This window comes from Hetaerina americana, unplaced genomic scaffold (genome assembly GCF_022747635.1).
Source record: "Hetaerina americana unplaced genomic scaffold, ioHetAmer1.1.p SCAF_15, whole genome shotgun sequence".
NCBI classification, from domain to species: domain Eukaryota; kingdom Metazoa; phylum Arthropoda; class Insecta; order Odonata; family Calopterygidae; genus Hetaerina; species Hetaerina americana.
The window spans coordinates 5,287,551-5,308,032 of NW_027286625.1; the positions used below are offsets into that span (position 1 = coordinate 5,287,551).

The window sequence follows — 20,482 nt, forward strand, 5'->3', positions numbered from 1 at the left end:
ATGCTTAATTTACATGGAATTTATATTATCCAGAACACACAGTAAATGCATGGTGTACATAAAATGGTGTACTTTCAATATTGCATAAATATATATATATATATAAATATCAAGAGCAATATATTGAATAAACTGACAATGTTTAGAGATGTTTTTGGGTGTTCAAAGGGAAGGTCAATATATTCTTTTTTTTTCAAACAGTTTGAAATAAAACAGTATTTATCATGTTAAATTTTGTTTTATATACAATACTAATAGTTAACCTATATCATTTTACAGATATTAACTGAAAATCTCCAGAGAAAAGAGCTACAAACTCACGACAGTCACATTCAAAAGTTTAAAAAGTAAAATGTTTATGAACAATACTGTGCAACAGATTCCAATCTACAAATCTTGATACCTGGCTTAGAAATGGTCAATAGTATATGCTTAGTATAACCAGGATCCAAGTTAAGTCACACAACTAAATATTAAAAGATAATAGACATCTGCCAAAGCAAAAACCACATTTGCAATTGCATCACTTAATCTCTGTGTTATATCACTTTTCATATTCACTTCCAACCGGCACAATTATTCAAATTTCTTGTTTTCCCAAAAAATAAAAAAACTCACAATAATCAATGCCCAACACAAGGGCAATAGAGAGAGAGAGCCTTGGAATGACCCTATGGCCTATCATTTAATTGAAAATGACATCAAACACATGTTCCTATAGGGACTGAGGAGATTCACCTGACTTCACAACACTAATTCTTGGTCTATGGAGTCGCATTTACTTCACCAACTTCTCACATCACGAATTGTCAAGCAATAATTTATTCAAACAAACTTTTTCCAGGAAAAAAGCAGCGGGGCACGGTGTTCTGAATAAAAATGGGTGGAGAATGAGATGTTCGTAAAAACACATGATTCTGGTTGATAATGGGGTTTCATACTCATTTTCATGTGCTGCAATAGTTGTCACTATACCCAGATGAGGGACGAGGCAATACTGGAGGCCCCAGACACTTTGTCATCAAGCTCTGCATTTATTCTCCTGTTGTCACTACAAAGAGTCCCTTCTGTGATGCCACATCACTCCCGAAAACACATCCTCAGTGTTATGCCCAACTTTATAAAGACAATTACTGTTAAGTTTGACCAAGGGAGTGTTGGATCACCACGAAAAAACTTTTAAATAATCCTTATGCTGTTACACCAATCAGAGGAAGAGCAACAAAATGTTACCCAACACTATTACCTTGGAAGCATTTTCATGGTTTGGAAGATAATAGCCTAGTTTCCTATTATGCCAAATCCATGGCACTCATGCCAGTTCCAAGAACTACATACTAAATAAGTAAGCAGCCATAATTTTTCATGAGCATTCTTAAGAGTGCCACCACTTTTGACCGCTCTTTGGTCTCAAATGGTTATTCTAACAGATCAAGGAGTTAAAAAGTTTTGATTTCCCTAATATACTATATATGTATAATTTATCTGTTAACACACTTGATTGCTTTTTTCAAAAAGAGACATCACATTACTCAGAAACTTCAAAATACAGCCAGACAGTACAATCATTGCACTCTTTTGGATTCCCTTCTGTGAACTTTGAGGAAATTTGAAAAAATAAATAAGAAAATGCTCCCTCCCACATACCCTTAGGCTACAAAAATCCCTAATGACATTCAACTAGATTCTAGTTAAAAACACACTGCCTAAAGGTCAACACTGACCACTGTGTAAAAGTCCAACACAGTTTCAATAGTTTATAATTTCATCAACTCACTTCCACAGATTTTCATTTGCGTGGAACATTTCATCCACTCCAATGTGAATAAGATAAGTATCTCAGTGTGACACCAAAAAAAAGACTTCAAACGATTAATTTGAGTGGCAAACTTCAATATCCTGACCTATAGATCAGAGGTCTCACTACCCCAACCCTACCCGCCATTCTTACTCAAATGAAATGTGGGACACAGACGGGTGGGTCATTTCATGAGTGAGTGTGTGTGCTTTCTCACTGTTGAGCCCAGTATCCAGTTCCTGCAATGTAGGCAAGCTTTTTCAGTGCATAATTTGGTATAAATTCACAACTTCTTCCAGTTTCAAGAAAATTCATCATTGTATAAAAAAGTTAAAGAGCATCTACATGCCTATATACTTTTTATATACTTTTCTCCTCCTTGGGAAAATAATATAATAAGATTGATTTAGAAAGATTCAATAGGGCATGCTTATTACTTCTGGGCGGGCAGGCAAAAACACTAGCATGTAGAGGATAGCCACGCCTTTTATTCATTTGTCTTAGAATATTTGTTTGGGAATGATATTTTATGCCATACCACAATTAGGTTATAACCATAAGCGAGCAGTTAAGAACCAAAACCTCTTTTTAAGGCTGCAAGTAATTTTGACACGATAACTGAATGATGGAAATGTATTGTGATGAAATGTGAATGAAAAAAAAAGAGAATCAATTCTACTCACCATATTCAGACTTGCCATAACCACCGCCACCCCCGCCTGCAGCATATCCATCTGAAACAATCAAACCAACTGTTATCGCTCCCGGAAAAACAAAACCAAGAAAGGGTGTCCAACATTTGACCTAGTACCTCCAAAATATATAGAATAATGTATGACACGAGGTATAGATGCAAACTAAGTCAAGAGCCTTTAATTATAATACATAAAAAGTAACCCCTGAGAAGTTTACAAACTGCTGATAGATAAGCGATTAAAAAGAGCTAAAACTATGATAGGTAATAATAGATAATGTCTCCATGAGGAAATTAAGGTCTCCTTTTCCTATTACAGATTTATGAAAGCCCCATCTTAATGATACTAATATAATCACATCCTGGCAGCAATGCAGTTTTCAAAAGCAAAATAATGGCAAATGGTATCGATGAACTTAGTTGAAATATACATTAAGTAGTCAACAATCATGTATATCTTCCTACAGAATACTATTATGAATGCCTTTCAATGGTTTGCTGATATTACCAGAGTTAGTTAATGATAATGACAACCTCAATTCTCAAGCATCATATAAAAACTTGAAAACAAAAAAAAATCAGTTTCTAGGTTCCGATGTAGTTAATTGCATAATTTGACATGAAGTACTGACTCCTGATGACATATAATTATTAACTTCCCATAATTATACACCTTTTATTCAAACTTCCCTACTGGATTTCTTCATTGCTCTCACTTTCCCGATGCTATGTTAATGACAGAGGAAATTATTTGCCCCCTGTTATTGTGCATATTTTGCATGAAAAAAATTCACCCAAAATTATTGAGCATCCATGCCTGAGATTTTGTGCACCTAAGAAGTTTCACTTTCACATACATAACCTCTCAAAGCAGTACCAAAATCCTAAATTCAATTATTTGATGGACCAATTATCTGCTATTGCTCACACAAACACTATGCGTGACAATGCTTCACTTGATATTTAAAATACATTAAGTTTTTCCTGCCACACTCAAGCTCATGTAATTTATAGCTGTACTCAAGGATCAGTCAATAAAAATATTCTAAAAAGCCCTGCTCCATGTCATTACAATCCAAGCAAGCACTGAGACACACAGCTACCAATAATGCTCAAGCAATCTTAGGTTTACTTCAAAACGATTTTATATGAGAGAGTCAAATGTTTGAAGTAGCTGTTAAATATAGGTGGAAAACATTTGGCAATTATTTCCAAAATGCAGAAAATCAACAGTGAAGGTTTACTTTTTTACATCATTGGAGATATGACATTGCCCATTGCACTTCCTTATGTTTTTAATGAAACCTGATAAAATTGGTTTAGACGGATGCACTAGTCCTTATGATACTGTCTGCCTCTCTCCATTCCGAAAGTGAATATCGACTAAAGTGACATCAGGTTTTATTATAAAAGCCTTTACCATGAGATTAAATATTTAAATATGGCTGAGCTTAACTTGTTTTGGTATCACAATAAAATTCTTTCCTCATGAATAACGTAAGAGCCCCTCAACTTTTCCCAAAGGAAACAATAACACTAAGAAGATACTATATTTCCACTTGGAATGTTTAAGCATTTGTGAGTTACATGATTTTGGGGTAAAAAACAAATTTGCAATTAAAAACCCTATACTGCCAACTTTACCCCCCCCCAACTTGAAAATATCATACTTACCTATATGAATAACAGGAAGGCAAGCATGTAAGTTCACACCAGGACTAAATACTAGGAATATGAAATTGTCATCTCCTAAAAAAACCACATCCTGTGCCATGCATTGTTGATTGAACAAAAATTGACAGTAGTTCAAGGCATTCCACAACTAGCACAGCTGATTTCCATGCAATGGTTAGACTGCATTAGACTTGAGAAGTAGGTCCAACAAGTGATAAATTCAATTCACAGGCCATTCTACAAAGAACCTCATGTTTACCCAGGAACTTCTATTAAAATTGTGCGCATCCTTAGGAGTTAAATATTCTGTAATTCCTATGACATGTGTTCTAATAGTTATTTATTTACATTTCTTCAATGAGCTTGTTTCCTAACATCTTGATTTTAACTCAAGATTCAGAGAACCACTGGATGGTACCATACATGGTGCACTGCTAGTTCTTTAATATCTATGAATTTCATTTGCATAGTGTCTACAGCATGTATATTACATAATCTGAGTGAAGTCTATTTCTATTAAGTGATCAGGCCCATTGGAGGAAATCCCTTATTTTAAACAGAGACCTGCAACATTCTACTGAAAAATGATGATATGGACATCAAACTATTCCCTACGATTCAAGAAATTTCTTCAAGGGCAGGCAGCTCTTGGCAAGGATGAGAGGGAGGGAGATTAATAATTGAGCAAATATATATCCCATGGGCTTCCCTTCCTCTAGCTTTTATCCGTCCCTTTTCCACTTAGAAGATCACCACCAGCAAACAACTTCAATGGACAAAAGACTTGAGCCATTCAACTTTCTCCTGCAGATAAAAACGTTAAATAACACTCATTTAAGTTGATTCACAACGCCATCCATCACAGGGATAACCAACTGAGTGGCAGAGAATTGCAAAATAAATAAGGGCTAAACAGAAAAATTGATGCCAAAGATTTTGTGCAATAGCCCAGCTACCCACATGTTGCCCTCTTAAGTAAACTACGCATGGTAATGTGTTCCTTTACTCAATCCTGGTAGGTGCTTGAATTCACAAAAAAACTCAATTGGTCATAGGAAAGGTTTCACAGTGGCAGATTCTGTTGGGCTAAGTCTTATAGTCCTAAGCAAGCATTCCTTTAAAATTAAATAGATAAATGCAATATACTAAAATACCATTGAAAATTTAACTTACAATAATCAGCGATATAGAATGGCACATAACATTTACCTTGGTGTCCAGGCACATTAACAAGTACTCTATGGGGAAATATGAGACATTGAGTGTAGCTATGAGTATTTGGAACAAGGGTGGGATGTGTAGTAAGGACATTAAAAGAAGTGTTCATTAAGAGGTGGGAGTTGATGACGGACACCATCAGGATAGACATGAAGAAATGATAGTGAACACTATTGCGAAGTGCAATTTTGTAGGGTTCAGAAACTTAGCCGCTGAGGCATAGAGCCTTATGACATGTGGGTGCAGAAAAGAATATACATAATAAAAGCCAAAGAAAGGAGGACAACTGAAGTTCTAGCCATGCTATGGGAAAATTAAGACGAATTCTTGGGAGTTGCAAGTTATTAGGAAAAGTTTAAAAAGGTTGGACAATTAGTTTTAGGCAATCTTTAGTAAAGGATCCTAAAGACTGTGATATGAGAAAGAATGTTGGGAAACTGAGGTAGTGAGAGGAAGAGAATATGATAACTGGATCAAATATAGTGAGGTATTAAGCTCACAAAGCTGAAGGAAGGCATCATTGTAAAATGCAGAATGGGGAGTAAGGATACCGCTTGTTTTGTAAGCTGCTTGGAGCTTATGAGAACCTAATAGCCCATCATAAACCTAACCTAAATCAGCAGACTACAACTAAAAACAATGACAAGCTCATTAACTTACACATCTTCCCTTAGTCAAACTTTGATTTGTTTGTCATCTTATACAACACTTGAAAACAGTTTTTTCCTCATGTTGAAAAAACAAAAAATTAATGCATTAGAAGATCGAAGAAGTTGGGTAATCCTTAAAACACTATAAGCATAACATTTGTTATGTTCTCATATGCTCACCTGTTGATCGCATACTAAATGCTTGGTTGTAATCCATGCAAAATCGACGCAGTTACAAAGTTCTATCTCATATAACAACAATAGACTAAAAGATTTATATGAAAGGGCTAGAAACACAAGCCATAATAAGTATGAAAAAGGTAAGCTCAAAAATGTTGGCTCATAAACACAAGTCCTGTTATCAAAAGATGAGTAGAAAGTGACTTGCATGAATTCAAAATGTAGATTTTTGTAATGGTATCAGCTGATCAAGTCATATACATTGTTTTAAGCTAAATGGCTTATTGTGAAAATCATGTGATTAGTCATTATCAATTGTAATAAATCACGATGCCATCCACACAATCAAATTAGTTGGCACTAAAGAACAAAAAACCAAACCAAACGCCATTATAAACTTTAAAGAGCTGCTATCAACGAGTAAATAGTAACGTCAACTACAGCTGGGAATGAATTCACAAGAGCATACACTAGTAGGTTTCTACAAAATTGAAATGCTATCAAAGTCTTAGTTCCATTAATCCATTCAAAACTACTACAGAGCAATACAATATACAACTAGCATGAATATCAATTATGCACATTGAGAGAACATCTGGGGACAATGCAAAATGATCAAAAGCTAATACAGAGGTGTTTTGTCATATTCATCACACAATACATCCACCTACACCTATGCATCATCTTGAAAATGCAGTAGCCTACAACTAATGACACATATTAATGTTTACATGCCCAAGGACAATAATATTAGATTAAGGAAACATGCATAAGTTGTAAATGGAAAACTACAATGTTTTCATGATTATAAATAAATCATACACAGGTGAATACTCATCACAAAATGAATGCAGTGTGATACAATGCTTAAGCATACATCTGTGAGACATGGCCACTCAAAATCCAGAGGCCACGTCAAGGCCATGTAAATCCAATTTTTTGCCAAATATTAATTACATTACAACCTCACCTTCCAAGGTAAATTTAATTTGGTACTAGTGAAACAATATAACCAGCTCACTACAATTCAAGAAGAATTTCATTCTCAGTGCCATAGAATGGTAGCTAGCACCTCCTAAACAAGATGCTACGCTACCCTGGAATTTCAGTAACCTCAGTGATTAGAAACTCACCATAAGAATTAGAGGAGAAATCTCCCCCCATGTCATCATAACTGGCTCCAGTGTTGTAGCCAGCGGAACTTGAATATCCTTCGTAGGAATCTTCTATGGGAAATAATGCATTAACACAGTTAATTACCAAAGTATTATAGATGTATGCAGTAGACTGGATGTGCAACTCCAACGTCAATTTAGAATCCCATTGTTGAGCAGTCAGTGACAATGAAGAAAATTAATAATGAAGTTTAGATACAGATGAGTAGCAACATCCAATCACACTATTTTAAGTGAGCTGGTAATCTATAAAATTGTTAAAACAGAAGTATGCTTTTGATTTAAGGTGAGATTATTTCAATAATGAACATAGCATCAAAGTTTTATGTATCTCATGTTTGTGTTTACATAAATTATATGTACATCTAATTTGATATCACTGTGCATTCTTAAAAAATAAAAATGTACATAAAAAAATCCTGATAAGAAAAAATGGGTTTCCAATGATACAGGGAAAGCACCACTTCCATTTCAGGCAACCAGGCAAAAGTAACACATTAAAATTGGTGAAATTAAAATGGATAACAAATTCATTTTACAGCTGAGTGATAACATCATATAAATACTAAAAACAGCCACTCATTTTTAGGATAGCCATGAAAGATATTACAGCTTCAAAGCATGATTGCATCCATAATATCTACTTAACTACTTGAATAAATACACCGAAAAAATACAATTACCTAATGTAGGTCCTTAATGTTCTAATCTTTAGTACCTTAAAAAATTTGATAGTGCAACATGCAGAAACAAACACCAACTATGATATTTCATTAAATGAATTTGATTTGACGCAAGGCTGAATTTTTACCTTCTACTGGAAAACACGTTATCAGAAACATGGTAGCAAAAAACTAGTACAGCAAGACTTTATCATACACTACACAAGCATTTTATTGTTAATGGCACAAGATCACCACTATAACTATCTTTAAGAACAAATCCTTAAGACAATAATATAAAATAATTAATCGACTAATCATAGTACTTCTGGGAGAGAGCAAGAAATCAAAAAAATTACTTGCTCATTATGCTGAATGAGGACCCGAATCAATCATAAAACTTTTGAGCTTTCACAATAACAATCAGCACAACTTACGGCAACTCTTGCACTTTAAAACAACTTAAGCTGATTCCACAAAAAAATACAATGGATAACTTGATACTATATTCTCTGGACCTTGAGAGACCAAGTATACTAATCTAATAATTAATTCACTATGGGGATACCTCAACTTCAAACTTCTAACAAAATTTAACAACAGGTTCATTAATTAGTTAGTTGGTGTAAAAATACATTTGGTGGGGACAAAACGATGAATTCAATGCACTATGTAGTTAAATTTTAAAAAGTTCTACAGTCTACAATACACCCCTAACAAAGTCAATAAAGGGATAACACTGCAAAACTATTTCCCCAGCCAACCATGTCATCCCCGGAGGCTATTGTAAAACTAATGACTGGAGAGAAACAACAATTCAAAGGGTAATTTAAATATATTAACTGAATAAGATTATCAGTCAAGAATGGCTGCCTTTATCACACCTTACATGAAGGAAATGATCCATGCAAGGAAGAATTTCTAGTACAAATAATAAAATGTTTCTATTCTAAGAGTACCCTGAAGAGAGATAAGTGAACCAACCTTGTTTGTAAGAGGCATAACCGTCCTGGCCAAAATTAGGAGCAGAGGCATATCCACCTACAGGCCTCACATCACCACCTCCCCCATATCCACCCTGATATCCACCCCCTGAGCCACCATAGCCATTACCAGAGAAGCCTCCACCATAGGAGCCTTGCCCACCCCTGGAAAAAATATTTAAAAATTAATCTCAGTACTGCTGAGGAACACTGACAAGCACCAACCACATTCTGAACCTGAATGACAACCTTTTCATAATGTGGCATGAATAATTTTCCATCAGGAATCACTGAGAAATGCATGCACCAGGAACCAAAGTCCGCTTGTTCTTAGGAACTCTTGAGTTTAATTTGAGTTATTTACGAGTCTTTTCCCACATTACCACATTTAATCACGAATGCTGCAAGATCTTGTCCCCATAACCCTTTGTACACAATTGATTGTTTTTCATCCATGACACCTTAAAGTATTTAAAAATGAGGTGAAAAATTTGATGAAGTGTTTTTGTATCACACCACTGATGAATTCTTCATCACCTGATAGTGTAGCTATCTTTTAACCACCTTGCTATATTTTATTTTTAACTGACTTCTTTTTGTACCACCTGTTTGTACCCCATGTATGATTTTTCCCTGAATAACCCATTGCTTGTGATTTGTCCATAATTGTGTTAATCAGTGGAGATTAAACTGAGAAAACCCTGAATATTGCTAACTTTGGAAGATAATATTGGAAACAAATTCCTCCAGAGGAAAAATGTGAAAAGTACATGTGGGCAGGATAACATGCAGTTGATTGAATGAGAGAGATATACCACAAATACCATGAAAAAGACTCAATAAATATTTGCACAATCTGAAGATGATCATTTTAAGAATTTTAGAAGTTTAGAATTATAAGATTTCCCAGCCTATGTCATACACAATATCCCATACCATTTGAAGATAATATTATAGAAAAGAACTAATAAAAAAGGAACAACTTTTTCTACTAGCAAAAATTAACTACCCCCTCATAACGAAACCTTCAATAGAAAATTCCCTAACATTTATAGGAACATTCTTTTAACCCCACAACAGACAAAATTGGCTTCGTGTCTGACTTATGGCAAAATCTGTCCTCAACTAAACACATGCCTTGGTGGTGAGTAGCCGTTATGTCTGGTTTGAGGCTCAAAGCGTCCTCGCTTTGGTGCAGGCAAGCCAGCAACAGCTCCACGGAAGCCTCTCTTAGCACCAAGTAGTGGAGGGGGCCGGGCACCTCTGTCTCCACCTCCAACCCCTCTTCCTGCACCTCGAGGGAACCGCTCTGCAAATCCTCCTCTCTCCCCACCCACTGCACCACGCCCCCCCCTGGCACCACGCTCAAATCCCCGGCTTAAACCACGGAAGCCATTACCTAGAAGTGAAACACCCCCTAAGTAAAATAAAATAATGAAAAAAATGAAAATAAATGAAAAATAAAAGGACATTTATCAACAAATAAAATCACAAATACATTACTTGCCCAATGAACACTTCCCCCACTACTGAAGAAGTGAAAAATAGGAACTTAATTCAAATTTTATTATTTTCCAGCCACAGCTTTGGTGTATTGCATAATTGAGTGGCATTTAGCAGATAAAAAACAATACCAAGCATAAAAGAATATTATAATTATTACTTTTTATTTGCCCAGAGATCACAACAAAAATACCAGGTGGGCGGTATACATATATGATAATAAGGCACGTCAAAAATGAGCAAAGACAGGCTCAATTAAGTTACATAAAAAAAGAAATGGTGCTCACAGTTACAACAACAAACAAACTTCAACACTTACCTCCCATACCAAACCAGTTAGGGAACACACAAGTATAAGATAATATCAAAAAATACATCAAAAATGTTTAACTATATTAAAAATTGCTTTTCAAAGTACAATTTTTCTAATTCTTTATTTTCTCCAGGGGACCATACAACTTGTATTCACAGCCTTCATCAGCACTAACTATTTATTTCAATAATCACAACAAAACTTTGCTGCCTCTCCACTAAAAATGAAAAACTTTGATAATAAAAAAAGTAGCACAATTTTAAACCCAATGTTCTAAATTACACAAGCATTAAGTACAGTCAAAAACTGTTTAGCCTCAATGATGATTTACAAGCATGAATGACGCGCCTCTAAATAGTAAAAAAATAAATTTCTAAGATTACTGCCAAACAATATAACGATCGTATGCAAACAAAAGCAATACAAAAATGGTTCATCCACACTTCTTGAAATAATGCATGTTCATTAAGCGTAACTACATTAACTGCAATGAAAACCATCAACCTGGAACTTTTTCCATACCACCTGAACAATTGATGTGTTTCATCATGACGGTATTAAATTGGCAGAGTTAACAACAGAAAAAGATAAGTAGGGATAGAATTAGTATGCAGCCAGCAATTAGACTGAAAAAGGGACTGAGGATAAATAACTTCTTAAGCTGCTAGTTTCATGGACAATTAGGTATGTCTACAATTAAAGGACGGCACATTCTAAGCTGTTTTTGCTATCCATTCAAGGGAAAACTAGAATAGCAAGAAGTAAACCAAAATTTACTTCCAGAAGTAGAAAATTTAATGAATTTAAATGTAAAGAGTAGAATTTGAAGCATTACACAAATGTATGCAATCAAACCAGTTTGTGCACCTCAAAAATTCTCACGTTGGTTACAAGGGAGATGTACATCATACATAAAACTTAAAACCCATAAACATAGCAATCAACCCGAAGGTCATTTTGGTAAGTGATGATAGAGTTACCCAGTTATAAGCTTGACGGTGTGTAAAATTTACACATCAGGGTAGGGGGAGCCCTTTCCCTGTGCCAGTAATGGTTTCCCAGGAAGATCTGGTACTGGAAAAATCACAAAGCTGAGCTGGGGTGAAGCTGAGGGTGCCCAGAGAGACTTGCCCAGGAATCGAACCTGGGCCTTCTAGTAGGTAGTCCAATGTTCTACCCCTGGACTAACATAACCCACACATACAGCTTATAAAATCAATATTGGTGAGTTCATTTTTAAGCAGAGAGTTAAGCACTCAACTTAATTCAAACATACTTGGTACTACTTGGGTATGTGGGGGAGCATCTGAGGAGAGCCATATTCCTACCTCTAGGGGAGAATCCACGAGAGCTGCCAGAGTCTGCATTATAGCCAGCTCGAGGAGTGAAAGTTCCTCGCGCCCCAGGCCCACCACGATTAAACCCTCCAGCTCCTCTACTTGTCCCAAGGGATGAGCCACCCCTGGATGACATTCCACGAGGTGCCCCCCCTCGGTACTGTGTCACTGGAATGGGACTTCCTTCTACAGGTGGTCTTCCTTCACCAAAACTGAAAAGTGCCATTTCATATAATGATACTTTAATTATTGGAAATTTTAAGTTATCTTTAAACTTATTGTTTCAGAGATATAATATCATCTAACTTTTAAATTCAATCTCTACACCAAAATTAATAATTTAATAAAAGAAAAATCCAGTTTTCCTACAGTGAAAACAAAATAGTAATTTTATGAAGTGCAATTTTGCAAATCATTCAAGAATAAGGAAGTGTGTTATTTTCAATAATTTTCTCAAGCTTCCCGATTTTAGCCTGAAGTTCCTGTATTTGAAAACTACTGGGTTTTCATTAAGCCACCTCCAATCACCCAGGCAGAAAATTTAATAGGGATCACATTTGGTGATTCTCTCAAACTACCTTGGAAATCATTGTCACCTTAATAGATATTTTTTACTCCCACACCACTCCAAATCACAATTTTAAGTGAATACTTCAAACTGACAATAAAAACATACAACATCATACTCTGCTGCAAACGAAAATAAATACCCACTATTACTACTACACTATTATTAAATTTATATACTTATTTTTTAATACTAAATTGCATCCACACAATTGAGATTTCTATTAAAATGGACCCCTAGCCTCGACAAACTCACGGCCACATTCTATTCATGTTAATAAGACCAACTGTCCAAAACTTTACAAGATACAAAAAAATCTAAAGTGGAGGTGAAGCAACGTCCCGCTTGAACTTTCAAATTTTTATAACATTTAAAAAGAAGTAAAATACAATTTGTTGTCTCAGGCGTAACTTTGTGGAATTTGCATAACATATTGAAATGTAATGAAATAATTGACTTTGTAATTCCACACACTTTACAAGTAAAATACACAAAAGCAATATCATTTTCCATTATAATGATATTTACATACACTGAAGTCAAAGTCAGCCAGACCAGGGAGTGTTGAGATACAAGCACAACTTATGCAATGGCTAAATTTGAATGGTCATTACAGTTATGGCAATTAGAATAAGGTTTATATTCAAAATTGCACAGATTATTTAGCTTAATTGAGTCACATGTCATAGTGTGCCGTAGTTTATTTATACCTTTAGATCAAGGTCTAGTCAAACCTGCTCTTGGCAATGAGAGACACCCTCCTAGTTTTACCAGTTTCATCATAGATGCATTTTCCTTAACATACAAGGTTATGCATTAAACATCTTCCTTCAATAACTCTTTCCCCCATGGATCCCAAATACATCCTCTAGCCTATCCTCATTACACCCAAATTATTGTACATATATTTGGAATTTTTATTGATAACTTTATAGAGAGTCGTTTAAAAATGCAAAACTTCAGATGTTTCTATTGGAAGTATGTGGCTATGGTCACAGCATGATTTAACAAAAAATAAAAGTGTAGAGACTGCATGTAGTGATTAAAAAAACCATAAACACAGTAATCAACCCGAGGGTTGGTTTGGTAGGTGATGATAGAGTTCAACCAGGACAAAGCCCGGCGGCGTGTGAAATTCACACATCAAGGCAGGGGGGCCAGCTCCTTTCCCTGTGCCGGTTATAGTTTCCCCTGGAAGATCTGGTACCCGAAAAATCAAATAGCTAGGTGGAGCTGCAGGTGCCCAGAGACCTGCCCGGGAATCGAACCCGTGCCCTCTGGTCAGTAGTCCAACGCTCTACACCACCTGGACTAATGCAACCCACATGTAGTGATTATGTAACTAAAATCCTCAAGCTTTAAGTGATAAAAAGCATGTTAAAGGGGTAAATATGGATCTATGAATAGCCTTTGATCCAGTAAAACCTAGTATTCTTTTGACTAAACTAGGATATTATGGTATCAGAGTAGCTGATCTCTGACTTGCATCTATTTTGGAAAATAGGAAACAGTGAGAAAATTGTCGGAAAATTGGTGCTACCTACAAATCAACAATGAAACCTCTAATATAGCGTTCCCAAAGATTCCGTATTAGGGCCTTTACTTTCCCTTGTGTATGTGAACGACATTGAAAAAGCCATCATCTCTCCAATAACATGGGTTCTCTATGCATACGACAAAAGTCTAATAGCAGGTCATACTAAATCATTAATTGGAAATAGATACGTATGCTATGGTGAATTCAATCATTCAATGGCTGCATGACAATAGCTTACAACTAAATGCAAGAAAAACGTTTATTTGGCATTTAACAATGTTATGGTCATGGCAATGAAGACCTTCAGTCAAATATTTCTGTACAAATATACAATAGAATGCTCACCCTTCAAAAATGTGCATTAAGGGTTATATTTAAACTAAATGCAATAAAATATTGCAGGGAGTATTGCAAACGTCACAAACTCGTGACCATTTCCTGTATATATATGCATGTCATTCTGTATGTCTGCAACAAAACCCTTCTCTGGACAGAAATAAGGATGTTCACAAGTACTACACCAGGGGTAAGGATAATCTTTAAAATGGCCACTGCCGAGTAACATTACAACAAAAACCCCAAGAAATTTCATGAAATCTGCTCTTTATTTGATTTCCAGAAGAGCTAAAACAAATATTTCCCCAAGAAAATAAATTCAAAGAAACGTCAAAAGAATTTTTTGTTAAGTAATATTTTTTATAGTATCCAAGAATACAAATAGCCAATGCACGGATATTGTTTTTAAAATCATTTATTCCCATATATTTCATGTACATTATTATTCCTAAGAATTTGTATAAATGTAAATATATCGTATCTGTACATTTGATCGAATCTTTATTGTAGCCCATACAATTCCGTTTTGTTCTATGGTGAATAAATCTATCAATTTAAGCATGTCGGTACTCTTTATTGCCAAGTAATCTGTTTAAGGTAGGTTTTGGACGGACACAATTACCAAATAAATTCTCTGCGACTCCTAACAAAACACAACCCAGCAACCTAATTTACATTAGGTCCCTCAACATCTCTGTGTACTTCCAACCACATACTATTCCTGCCCGTTCCTCATTTGCCTAACATTCTCCCTCCTATTACTGTCTTCAAAATCCCACCACCTCAATGTGCCCTTAATTTTTCCTGCCATCTTATGATTTCTCCCAACAAACCCCTCTCCTCCCCCACCATTCCTAGCACCACTTCGTTTGTTTTCCTTTCTGTCCACTTCACATACTCCTGCAATTTTCTCCTTATGTCCTTACTACTTTGACCGTGTTGGTCCAAAACACTTCCGAGACACTTAAATTGTTCACCTGGTCTAGTTTTTGCCGTCCTATGTAAATGTTAAGCTTAGCCTTTCTCTTTCTGGAAAACCACATAACCCATGTTTTATTTACATTGATTCTCTTCTCTTAACTTTTGCACTGAATTTCCAATTCACTCAGCAATGCCAGCAACCCCTTGGCTAACTGACAAATTAGGGCTTGGTCATCAGCAAACCTGAATGATTTCACAAAATCCCCTCAGACTTTCATTCCTACCTCTGGTTCTTCTCCAGAATGCATCTTTAATCATTTCCTACCCCTATAAGTTGAACAGCAATGTTGATCATGGGCAACCCAGCATTGCACCTCCTCGTAACACAGCTCATCCAGCCTCTCCGTTACCCACTCAGACCTGAGCAGTCTGAGACATGCACATGGTTGCGGATTAGCCTCCTGTCCCTCGAATCTATTACCAGATCTTCCCTTCCAACTTCACGATAGTGGTTTAACCTTGCTGTATAGTACACCAATGTCACCCTTCCTCTGCAAACTTTCCATATCCTTGCACTGCGTCTTCCACCATGCTATTTTTGCTTTATTTGTAACTGGTCTTAATTTATTATTTAACCCTTTGTTCTTCCTTATGCCTATCTCTGTGTTTACATTCTTCCATGTTCTTCTCTCATCCATCTTTATAATCATCTCATTCGTGATCCATGGTTTCATTGTCCTTTTCCCATTTACGGTTCCTATAGTTTCATTTGTGGGCTTTTGATATTCCTTTATTGATATATTTCCATTTTCCTTGATAGTAATCGGGTCTTTACTGTCACCCATGACTTTCTCTATAGCTGCCTGATTCTCCTTCCTTGCCAATCCAGTTAATGCTTCTACATTCCATTTCCTAACCCACTGCCCCTGCCTATTCTTTTTGAAACAGCCGCTGCACTTCATATCAAGCAAATCATGGTCAGAGTCCGCATCCGCTCCCGCGAAGCTGTGCGAATGGATCACACTGTTCCCAAGCCTGTGCCTAAAAATAGTATGATCTAACCAATTCCTTCCAGAGTCATCAGGCATTTTCCACACATACCTATGCCTTCTTGGGTGTCTCAACCAAGAGTTGGTGATGACTAACTTCCGTCTCCTGTCCTCAACTGCTTTCTCCCTGCAGTCATTCCTTATACCTATACTGTAGTCCCCCACCTCATCACCATCTCCTCCTCTACCTACCGTTGCATTCTAATTCCCCATCACTATCAAATTCTTTCCTGCAGGAACACACACGATTATATCCTTTGACTGATCGTATGCCCTATTGACTTCTCATGATTGCTTGGTGGCATGTATACCTTAAGAATGACCAAATTCACCAGTTCTGCTTTTACCTCTACTAGTAACATTCTATCCATTGTTTTATGTTGACTATGCTTCTGCCTACCTTTTTATTCAATATTACAGCAACCCCTCTTGTCTCTGCCGCTGTATATTTTTCTACTATCACTCCAGTCATCCCGCTAACCTTCCAATTCACCTTGTATAGACCTAAAATATTTTTCCTCTTTTTATCTCTCACTTAATATTCTTCAATTTTCCTGTCCTCAACATTGTTCTTACATTCCTAGTTCCTGTTCTAATTAATTTGGTCACGGCCGATTAGGACTCGTATTCCCTATTCTGTCAGTCTTTTTAACCTTGGGAATGATAATTGGGGTGGTTTGTCTTCTATTGTAGTCCCTATGTCTTCCCCAATAGTGTTTTCCAGGTGACACTATCACTCAATGGCTGCCCCACTGGGGTCAGACGCCTTTACAACTGCCTCACTAAGGAACACACACTGCATGGACTACCTTTCGTTTGCCTCCTAACCTTCGACCTATCTGGCATGGTTGACCCTACCAAGAACAATTATCATTAATTCCGCCAGAACAAATCTCGGGGTCTTCGGAACGCAGAAGGTCTTCCGCCATGTCAACGTTGTAGTTCATGGGAGTGGAGGGTCCTCTACTGGCGCTAAATTATCACACGGAATCGAATGCTGAGGAACCTTACAGCTGTCTTTAGTCCCCGACACTGAACTTTGGCAATATGGTTCATCCTCGAAATAGGAGAGGGGTCATGCAAATTGATCGATAATTACGAAAAAGATAGCCATCAAGATAACCCACACATCATCAAGGCACGATTGTAAGACCAAGTGATGCAAGATATGAATAACAACCTAACGTCAAAAGGAACAAATACAATTAACTGGCAGGCATACTTGTACCAAAGAAAGAAAATGGCCTAGATGGTCAAATACACGCTTTCAAATTTCCAGGATTCGCTGCAACTGATATGGAATCGAGATCCCATATTCCTGCGCGAGTCCGTTTAACCCCCAAACTCTATAAATATGCCTAATAACACAGAAGTGGATTATTTACGCGATTTGACATACGCAAGCGAGTGTAGATTATACCCAGAATTGTCTGTCAAGTATGATGCTACAGTAAGCAAAAACTTAAATATTTATATAATGCAAACAAAACGAGTTTACCATATAACTGATGACACTCCCGGAGAAACCATATTAACTCATTTATATAATTGGCCATGTTTAGCAAATGGCGCGATTCTAGCCAATATCCATTCATGGCGTCCATATAAGATGGTGACCGGTAAGTATCCTCGCTAAGTTCATACACCTTTAAATAACGGAATTTGATATCCAGGGATTCAAATTAATAGGAAATGAACTACAAGTCACATTCTAACCCAATTTTTCCAAATTACATACTGATGCAAATGATATTTCTGGTTGCGGCTGGGCTGTTCTAATAAGGAATTACAATCACATTAGGGAATGCTGGTTACAACAATAAAGCTTTTGTTTATTTACCTGGCAGGTGCACCACCTCCCCTCATTGCGCCTCTAGGAATTCCGCCACGGCTGCCTCTCATTAACATTCCACCCCTAGTAGGAGGCCCACCTCGCATCATTCCTCTACCGCCTCTGAAATATTAAAATTGAATTCATTAAAAACCCAATGGCAGAAATGCTAAAGATAAAAGAAAGATAAAATATATTTAAAATGTATAATTTTACCTTCCTCGAAATGATTGGCCATCACCAAACATTCTCCTCCCTCTTATCAATACACGTCCGGGCCTACCCCTTCCACGCATATATCCACCTGGACCACGCTCGCCAGATTCTTCTGCCATCACTTAACTATTTAAAATACAATAAAAACATCAATAAATCCCATGACTAACCATTAAGGGCTGAAGTCCTTGAAACCACGAGGGGTTCTGATAATTAAATCATATTCCAAAGGCCAAGACATCATTTACACGTTTTAGGAAAACAGGAGTAAAATAGACAAATAACCACACATTTTGCAGTAGATAAATACTCACCAAACAAAAATCACAGTCAACAAAATGATTTGGCCGGTAGATCAACTTCGACTCACGAACTGGAAATCAAAATGGCATCTGTTATGTCGTGTAGGATTACTCTGAAAGCGTCCTCGCGGTGCGCCGTCCTATCGCTCCTACCAATGGCTGCTAATATGAAAAATTGTATCGTCAAATCGTAATTATATCGATGAGAGCGTCAAAATGTCGCCGTAGGGAGCATGTCAATTGCTGCATTTGCTGTCGTTTAATGGTCAACGCTGTATCAATTAGAGCTCATCTTTCATGAAAAACCTCATTGGTGACAATAATGTATGATCAATTGTATCAGTCCTTCTCAACAAAATCCCATAGCACGATCAAAAAGGGAAGGGCTAAGGTATTTCGCGAATACTGTGCACATTTTAACCCGAATTCCATTCAAATCTTGCTCTCTCGCTGAAAGGAGATATCATTCACTGAAATATACAAATTATTTTGTTATCATTGTTGCCATGGAAGTGATTCGCACGATTAAAAAAGAACCACTGAAATTTCATAATAACCTCGCCGGCGCCGTATTCGAAGTTTGGAATACTATGATCCTTGTTCGTTCGATCATTTTCTTATTCCATATTTTCTCCCATTTCTTTTTACTTGTTTTCCCTTTCTACAGTTGGAGTGAGGAGATTTAAACCTTGTTGATTGTGTCAAAGTTTTTTCAGAAGAAACTGGAATGGAAGGTGTTTAAATTAATATGATTGAACTACAAGAGTAAAGTATTTGTAAGTATTTTGAAGGCCCTAATTGCTACATAATAAAACCCCTATTCCCCATCACTACGTAGGGGTCCGAGCTTGTTTACTGCCCGACTTAGGTGAAAAGTTACAAATGAAAATTGATTATAGAATTTAAAATCGGAAGAAAATAAAACTCATGACATTATTTTTTCTTATTCACTTGTATTTTGAGAGCTTTTCTGCCATTTCTTTTTTAATAAAAGGCATTTTTAAAAATTTAATGAATTGAACTATCAATTAGGAGGATAGGACAAATATTTTATAGTGATATCTGAAGTTTTTGTACTATGGCAGGGTAACATTATTTCAGCAGAATAATGTACAGAACAAAAAACCTTAATACCTTTTCTTTATGTAGAAAGGACCAAGTTAGGGTAAAAATACCAATTTTTTCATTGGCTCTCAACAATGATGATGTAGAGGCAGCAAGACTATGTAATATTAATTTTCTTTTGCTCATAGGTGTATGTCCATAAATATTGTGTATACCTAAGCTAATTAAAGATTAACAATAATCCAAACCAAGGTCCACCTATGAGGGATTCAATCCCATGACAGCTGTACAAAATTATTTGATCACTGCTTAACCTCTTCACAATTAACAGGGCAACTTTTCCTCGAGCTTCCCCTGTTAATGCAATAAATAAATCCCAAATACAATAAACTTGCAATCGCTAGGTGGCTAGGAATTTCCAGCTTTTTCTATGCATTTTTATTGGAGATTTTCCATTAAAAAACAAGAAT

At 36.4% G+C, this 20,482-nt stretch overlaps 1 protein-coding gene across 3 annotated transcripts; it reads right to left on the reverse strand.

The window, feature by feature from the left end:
• Positions 1–218: 218 nt before the first annotated feature.
• LOC139686771 (uncharacterized) lies at positions 219–19,090 on the reverse strand. Of its 3 annotated transcripts, none has more exons than XM_071583807.1 (9): positions 18,960–19,090; positions 18,646–18,771; positions 18,439–18,552; positions 12,179–12,399; positions 10,172–10,433; positions 9,036–9,199; positions 7,348–7,440; positions 2,482–2,532; positions 219–2,037 (listed from the first exon to the last, which is right to left on the reverse strand). In XM_071583807.1, the coding sequence occupies exons 2-9, from the start codon at positions 18,762–18,764 to the stop codon at positions 2,012–2,014; spliced, it is 1,050 nt and encodes a 349-aa protein (XP_071439908.1). In that variant the 5' UTR covers positions 18,765–18,771; positions 18,960–19,090; the 3' UTR covers positions 219–2,011. The 3 variants fall into 3 exon arrangements, with proteins under 3 accessions (XP_071439908.1, XP_071439907.1, XP_071439909.1); XM_071583806.1 differs by having other exon boundaries at positions 10,172–10,451; XM_071583808.1 differs by lacking the exon at positions 7,348–7,440 and having other exon boundaries at positions 10,172–10,451.
• Between the last annotated feature and the right edge of the window lie 1,392 nt (positions 19,091–20,482).